Below are 8,850 nucleotides of genomic sequence, written 5' to 3'. Positions count from 1 at the left end.
CTCGATACGACATCTCAAAGCATATTACCACTTATATAACAAAGATAGAGATGAATTGATCAAGTGAATTACTAATTCATAATATAATATAATAGACAACTTAAATTTTATTATATCATTATTATTACTGCCATAATTATATAATACAATATATAATATATTTATAGACATAAGTTACTCTGAGAAAAGTAATAGTTAATTTTAACTTTTATTTTACTCAATTAAATAATTTATTAAATTACTGCCGACCCAAACACTCAATTCTTTTAATTATTTTTAGCCGTAATTAAAATTTTCCTATCTAACTTATAGGAGTATGACAATTTAGTGGTAATTAAAAATCGTAAAAATAATAATTCTTTACTTAAATTGTCAAGTTGTCCCTTAAATTTTTTTTAATAAATATATATCTATATATATAATGTTGTCAAAAATTATAAATTTATTTTCGATTAATTTTTGGCGTTGAAAGAGAGAGAGGAAATTTAATGCGGAAGAACAAGTAGATTTTTTAAGCTTACTTTAGGTACTCGTTGAATGACAATCGATAGACTGTTAAATTAATTCATTAATTAATCATATAGTACTGATACTAAGTCTAATTAAATTTATTTCTGTACACAAAAAAAAAATTTCAAAGAGTAAAAGAATACGATTTATGACTTCAGTTAATAATTTATGTTCTGGTCAGTAATTAATATTAAAATCAACACAAAATAACTAACATTTAAGTTTTATTCTGTTACTTTTTATTACTTAGTAATTACTTTTTACATATAAGTTTGATTTTTATTTTTTTACTTCTAATTAATACATTTTCTCGTGATATCGCATCGCATCAAATTATGCTTGGCTTTTATTATTATTTTTTACATTCGTCTACATACTTTCATCCATATAAATATATATATACATATACATATATATTTATATATAATTTTTTAATCATTCTTGAAATTATTCTACAGCATCCACTCGCATACATATTTATATATCTATAACATGACTAACATACACTTTTTTTTAATACGCTTGCAGTTAATTACACTTATAATTATAATGTAAAATAATTTTTAAAATGATTATTATTATTATTATAACTATAATTGTAATTATTATTATTATTAATATGATTTAATATTTTTTTTCGACGAGTACCTAGCAAGAGAATGCGAGAAGTTGAGCAAAATTTTTATTTATTGTTATTTATGTTGACTGAGGATTTTTTAAAATAATTTTACGGAGAGAATGTGAAAGTGATACTTTTTTTTGAGTCATTTAATTTTATAAGAATCATATCTTTTTTGTATATTTCGGTTGAATATATATACTATTTCCAAAATAAACTTTAACAATATTAATAACTAAAATTTTTGAACATCAAATTCTTGTAAACAAAAATTTACATAAAAATATCAAAAAATAAACCATTACTACATAAAACACACAAATATATGGGACAAAATTAAAACTATAAGTAAAAATAAAATATAATTTTGAATTAAAACAAAAAAAAATATCATATATAATAAAATTTATAACATAATTAAAATAATTAATAAAAATTTCTACCAATTAATAACTTCGACCAAAATATTATAAAAATATCAAGATATAATTCTTATAAATACAAAACTTTCTATATATGTTCAAAAATAAAGTAAATCTGTGCAGCTAAAAAGCAAAGAAACCGTCTATTCAAAATAATAAACAAACCGAATATTATATTTTGCCAATAGCTCACATTCTCGTTCGATAAATCTCCCATTCACGCCTTATCGCAGCAAATCTCACATAAATCTTATTTTTCCAATACACTTTGTAAAAAATATTATTAAACAGCTCAACTATAGTTTATTATTTTTGAATCATGTATGCCAGTTTTATAATCTCTGTGAAATTTCTACAATTATATTCACAATTATACAAATAGAGATATCAATGAACAAGGTACGGAATTGTGGTATACGAGAATTGTAAACGGACTTGTATTTTTTGTTGTTTATTTATTTTTTCGTCTGCACACTTAATCTGTCAGTCGCCCAGGCGCTCTATATTAGTGACCAAAAAGAATTTTCGAATCGACATTAATGTTAAATATTAATTTTATATATATTTTTTTTTGTTTTTTTAATTTAATTATTTTATTTCTCATTCAGTATTCAATATTAGTCAATGCCGGTATAAAATCCCTAAAAACACTAGCCTACTCTTTTAAATGGTATTCGAATGAAATTTTATAAACTACTAATGGAAACGTCTCACGAGTCTTATGTCTGCATTCAAATCCGAGTTTTCTCATCTACACTAATATAAAAAAATTCAGGCAAGTAAAAAGTAAAAAATAAATAATAAAATGTAAATCGAAAGGGATTCGTATAAAAATCCAATGTTTATGTAATTTTTTTTATCATAACATCGAAAACGCACGTCTTATTTACGGAATTCCTATGGCATGGCAGATTTGAAATCTCGGAAATTGCGATCCGCGGGTTATACTTCGAGAATATCGATTAGGCCTGGATATATCTATATAATCCGCCGGTCGGATTGATCGATTTTGTGTCTCGACTCTCGAGTCAACGGAATGCATTTTTCTCCAGCGGAATTTTTCAGCTCTGATAAAAAAAAATCTATCTCTCCACTCACCGAATCCTTATTTTTCATACCGGGTCCCGTGCTAAGATTAAAATGCTACATATTTTCCTCTTTCATTTTTATATATATATATAAGTATATTTAACACTTTTTCCTTTCCTTCATGTACTTAGAGTCCGTCAGTACACGGCTTCAGCCATTTCCGATACTCTGCTGATTTGCACGATAATTTTCACAGTTCACTTATTTTTTAAGCCAGCTCCGTAAAATCGTTTCCATCTTTTATCCTCCGAATATTTCAGCTATTTTTTTTATCATTATTTTAATGCAAATATACAGTAATTCAAATATAGTATATAATTTAATTAAAACGGGAGGACGGACGCCTAAAGTTACATTGCGTCCTGTTGATTTATTAACTCGTTGCACGTTTTCAAATATTTTTTTACAAGTCTTAAATGCCAAAGGTCACTTTTTAAAAATATAGGTATCTCCATTCAAACTTCCGAATTCATTCCTCAGATCACTCTTCATCCTTTTGCTACATTTCAAAATTCATATTTGCCATTCACAGTAAAAAATTTTTCATAATTGTGATCAATTTTACTCTTTTGCGATAATATTTGAGTGTCCAAAAATTTTTTTCAACTGACAATTTTAACATTTATCTGTGTTAATTTTTTTTTTACACAAATGAGATATGTTAAAATAATACTAAAATTTATCTAGACCGTAGGGTAGTTCGGATAATATTCAAATCCAAATACTAGTAGTCGATTCCAAATTTTAACCGAATAAATGATCACAAAATTTCGTAAACTTTTGAATTCAAATTTAAAATTCCAAACTTTTTTTCAATAAATTCACGAATAATCAAGATTTTGAATCGAATATTAATATTCAAATCTCCCGCCCTTAATTTTTTTCTTACCCACGATCTGTATTAATTTTGACGTAAAATTTTTCACTGCGCTCTCCTCATTAATGTCCTCTACTAAAATAATAAATCATAATTACAATAATTTTCTAATTTTCACTCGCTTAAAATTATCACTTCAGCTTTATTATTTTGTTACACTGTCACTTTCAAAAGTACTAGCCGTAAATTAGCCATTTTTGTTGACCCTTGATTTCGTTGATTTTGGATTTTTACCACTTACGCACATCTACACTATCTTATAATACCTTATCACTAATACTAACAATATATATTAATATATATCATGATACAATTATATGTCTCGTGCTAACAAGACCTTGAGACTTTATTTTTCCCAAATAAATACTCACTATTTATATTATTTTACTTTTCATTTGTTTGTGCTCACCTAACATCTGACACTGTACACATAATTAAATTATAAATATATTTACATATGCATTCAAATACTTGCAATTATCATTTATGATAATAATAATTATTACTATTAATATAATGTTAGTGGTTTTAACTTTTGGTAGTGAAACGATACGGCATTTAAGCATTTTTTTTTTTATTTGGAAATACTTAGTGGTTTTATTTGCCTATTTATACCCTCTGTAACCATAATCACTAGTAATCCATGAAATTACATCACATATTAATCGGCCATTCATACAAACTTTATCATATTTTTTTTTATTTTTTAATATTTTTATTTAAATATATTAAGTGTCTAGCTAATTAACTAATTGCTATATATTTAATAAATTTAAAAATGATCAATAGTTGGAAATAATTTACAATGAAATTTTCATTGACAATTCCTTAATATTATCACGTATTATTTATGTAATTTTAAAAAATGAAACCGGGCGTTAACCAGCTTTTAAACTCCACATAAACCGGATTTACTATATTTTCGTTAGATTGTGGCCGTTGATAAAATAACGCGTTGTAAAATTTATCTCGGACCGTCGGCGATGCTGGAAAAAATTATAGACGAAGAGAGGGGGTGGGGTGGGCGGGGGCGGGAAAAAGGGAATTGAAGGTAAAAGAGAAGGCTGTCGTAGGCGACGCGTCGTGGCCGGAAGTGCCGAGCGAACAATTTCCTGGTGTTCTTTGTCGGTGGGAATTGTGAGATGGTTGGCTCTTGTGGGAAAATCGCGTTTGTGGAAACTCAAGAGGGAGATTGTGAAAGGTGAGTTCAAGGGTAGCTGAAGGGGTTGGGGTTGGGGTTGGGGTTCGGGTGGAGAGAAAGGCGAAGCTAGAAAGAGAGTAGAGAAACGCGAAACTCGGTGATGAAAAACGTTCTTTGAAAAACGGTTCAGAGCCTCTACAAACTTGGATCTCGATTGGCGAATGGTGCAAAAGTGTTTACCACTCATGCCGGGAAAGGAGGATACGGAATAAGAGAAATGTTTCTACTGCCTTTACCGTTTTACTATTTTTTTTTACTTTCTTTTCTTTTCTTTCGTCTTCATCCCACTTCATTTACACTCGCTTCAGCTCTTGTTTCTCGTTTACCAAAATATATATAAATATATATATATATATACATCTATATATTTACTCTTGCGTAAATGGCTGTGAAAATCGTCAGAAATATAGAAGCATTCAATGCAAAAAAGTAAAAGAAACAAATAACAAAACAATAGAAAATGAAAACAGATAAAATTGAACGATATAAAAAAAAATAATTAAAAATTAATTTATCTTTGAAACGAGGATTCTTATCATTGGTTGGCTAAAATGAAATAAAACAAAGCGTATTAAAATAATATTTTATAATGCAACAGGTATTTTTAAGTGAAATAAAATACCATTGATGTGTTTTTTCGATAGAATAAAATTTATTTTATTTTATTGAGAAAATTAAAAAATAAAATAACAGCTTGGAATAAACTTATTTATCATTATCATTTTTTTTTTAAGTTTATTTTATCGTTAAATATTTATTTTACTTGTTCGTAATTAATTTAAAAATTTTTATAATCGTGAAATATTTTTAGCCAACCTAATTAATACATAATACATTATTTTTTTCTCGTATATATTAATTATAATTATTATAATAATTACTTTTATTATTAATAATAATTCATAATTTATAATTTATAATATATAATAGTATTATAAACTGACTCATTTTTGATATATATTACGCACATTAATAATAATAATTTTAATAAAAAAATTTATATACTTTTTTTTTATTTTTTTTTCTTATGGAAGGAATGAAAATTGGTACAAAAGTCTCGTTGACGGTCCGGGAAAATTAAACAATCGCTCGGCATAAATCCTTATTACGAAAAAATCCGTCGACAAAAAATAAATCACGCGAATTTATAATTTATAATAATAATTACAATAATAATAATAATAGTAATTTCAGCCTCAACTCTGCTCGAGCTCACGACAAATTGCGATACAAATGGCAAGATTCCCGCTAAGCGAAAGCGTAATTATTAAATGTAATTCCATTTATCGATTGTGCATTTATCGGGATTTTAAAAGTAACTGGTGTCCGCCCGGCACCGCAATTAATAGTTTTTTTTGTTAAAATATGGCTATCAATAAGACTTTTGCTTAATACGCTTGATATCATACACACATTAACCTTAAGTTTTAAATATTTATCTCTTTCCTTTCCTTTAAATTAATAAACTCATTTAATTATATCATTTTTTCATTAAATACCTACATCATTCTTCATTACTTAAGACTACAATTATTAAATTGTGAAATGTGGTAACAAATAATGAAACATTGAAAAAATTGCACGATATACAAACTCAGTAATTGCTCTGGCTCGTTAATTTATCATTTATTTACTTACTTAATTTATTTATTAATCATTTACTTAGTCTACGTATCAGTCATCCTTCGCGTTACATTTCTAATTAATTTGTAATTTATTTTTCTATACGAACGCGAGTCCATTCACACCTTAACGTAACAACATTTTACTACTTGTTTACTTTATTTTATTTTTAATATATATTTATATTTTTCATTAATCATCAATTTAACCTTTCACACATTTACAAACTACATATTTATCATCTACATGTATCAATTAATTTATTTGGCCACTGAACATCATTTAGATTTAAGTCCTCTGTCGTCATTATAAAATCATCGAAAAATCATCTTTATTTATTACAAACTAGAAATTAGTGACGATCTCTCAGTAAATATCATTTGCTTATATATTTTTCATTAGCTAATTTTATACAATTAACTCAATCTATTTATCTCAAATTCGTACTAATTTATTCAAATTTATCTAAACAATAGCATCGTTCTATAAATCAAGATGACATTTTTTAGGTTTCAATTCAATCAATTTTTTTTTTTCGTAGCACCGAGGATCCAGACGAGGCTCCAATAATAATAATAATAATAATAGTAATAATAATAATCATAATAATAATTGCAATAAAAATCAATTTTATTTGATAATATGCATCTCAATATACGAACGATGCATTAATTTCCTAAGAAAATTTACCTAATTTCGATCTAATTTTTCCTAATATCTCGTTGCGTTCCTCGTTGTCATCGATACTTGTTCTTATATATTTACTTTTTTATAATTACGAATACGCCGGTATATCGTCATCATAATAAATATTTTATTGGCAGTGGTTTAACGTGTCTCGAAATAAATATATATATATTAATAATAATAATAATAAAAATAAAAATATAAATCTTGTTCGTGGCTGATTAAGAGACAGTTTAAAACTTCTCAGCACTTGATCACAATTTTTTTGTCTTGCCACCGAGGTGTTAATTAATAATAATAATAATAATAATAAAAACTACAACTATAACTAAAAATAATAATAGTAATTTTAAAATCGTAAAATCATTAATGAGTAAAAAAAAATTTGTCTCGGGTTGACGACTAAAATACGCGGACAGATGTCTTAGCGGCAATGAAGTAAAAACAAGTAAGATGAACTTGGAAGCAAGGAAGTTGGAAGTTTATAATGTACGAGAGAACTTGTCGACTAATTCCTTTCATTTATTAATATTTAGTTTTATTTTATTTAAATCCTTCGGCTAGGCTAGTTCGTTCCGTAACGTTGACGAAGATGATAGCGACGACGATGTAAAGAGGATTGCCATAATGCCAGAGAGCATGGCATGCATTTAAATAAATTCTTGCTCACTGATCACACACTTGGAAGTGGGGTGGTGTTTTATTTTTATTTATTTATTTATTTTTTTTTTTTTATGAGAGACTGAGTGGATTAGACGTGTCTCTTCATATGGAGAGCTAAGTGATCGCTGCGCGAAAAACACCGGTCACAGTGTCGACATTTGAATGGCTTAGCTCCCGTGTGCTTGCGGTAGTGACGTGTCAGCTCATCTGAACGGGCGAATCGCCATTCACATCCTTCCCAACTGCATTTGTATGGTTTTTCACCTGAAACACACATCAGAAAATATTTTTTTTAATTTTAATATTTGGGTCTAATTTCGAATTTCGAATTTTTAACTCCTATGTTATGAATTATTAGAAATTTTTCTTCGATAATTCCAATTTCCCTGATTTAACAGCTGAATTCGATCGAATTAAACAGAATTAAATTTTTAATTCTATTTAATTCAGATAAATTCTGTCTAATTCGGCAGGAAAACCAGAATTTTTCAAAATTAAAACGAATTTAAATAATTTTGATCGGTTTAATTCTGATTAATTAAAAAATAATTCTCCAATTTCTGGTTCTGAATCCGAATTAAACTGAATTAAAACGAATTTGAAATTTTTAAATCGGTTTTATTCTGTTTAATTCAAATTCAAATTTTAAATTCAGTTGAATTCTGTTTTGCAGAATTCGACAGAATATAACAGAATTAAAATTTTTAATTCGGTCGAATTCAGTTGTTTAATCAGGGTTTGCCTCGTTTTGATTTAAAATTAATTTCTTTTAAAAAAAATCCATTTTTGTACTTGAGGTGGATGGCAATTAAAATAAGCAATCAATGAACTTAATTTTTTTAAACCTAATTTCGGATATTCTAAGACAGGACTACAAAAAATAATTATTTTAATTCCTGTTGAATTAAAAAAAAGTAACAGAAGATTAAAATAATTAAAAATTTTTTAGTCGTACATAAACTGTAGACTGACAAAGCAGAAGTTTAAAACAATTTATTGACTGAAATTTAACGTGTCGAATAAAAGGAAATAAAAAAAAAATGTAAAAAAGTTCAGTCATAATGTCGCGTGAATTAAAATAGATATTGCTGTATAACATGAGGGGTTTGATGTGCGGACTTTTGGTTTTAACGAGGTATTTTTTAATTCCCGTGTCTAT

At 26.8% G+C, this 8,850-nt stretch overlaps 1 protein-coding gene across 1 annotated transcript in view; it reads right to left on the bottom strand.

The window, feature by feature from the left end:
- Positions 1 to 746: 746 nt before the first annotated feature.
- The window catches only part of LOC130672634 (Krueppel-like factor 6), a 137,070-nt gene continuing 128,966 nt past the window's right edge, over positions 747 to 8,850 (bottom strand). Inside the window, exon 6 of the mRNA XM_057477280.1 lies at positions 747 to 7,955. Within this exon, the coding sequence (XP_057333263.1) occupies positions 7,780 to 7,955 (176 nt within the window). The 3' untranslated portion in view covers positions 747 to 7,779. The remainder of the gene's footprint in view (positions 7,956 to 8,850) is intronic.

This window comes from Microplitis mediator, chromosome 8 (assembly GCF_029852145.1).
Source record: "Microplitis mediator isolate UGA2020A chromosome 8, iyMicMedi2.1, whole genome shotgun sequence".
NCBI classification, from domain to species: domain Eukaryota; kingdom Metazoa; phylum Arthropoda; class Insecta; order Hymenoptera; family Braconidae; genus Microplitis; species Microplitis mediator.
The sequence above is the reverse complement of the archived record's forward strand: the minus strand, read 5'-3'. Positions and strand labels throughout refer to the sequence as shown.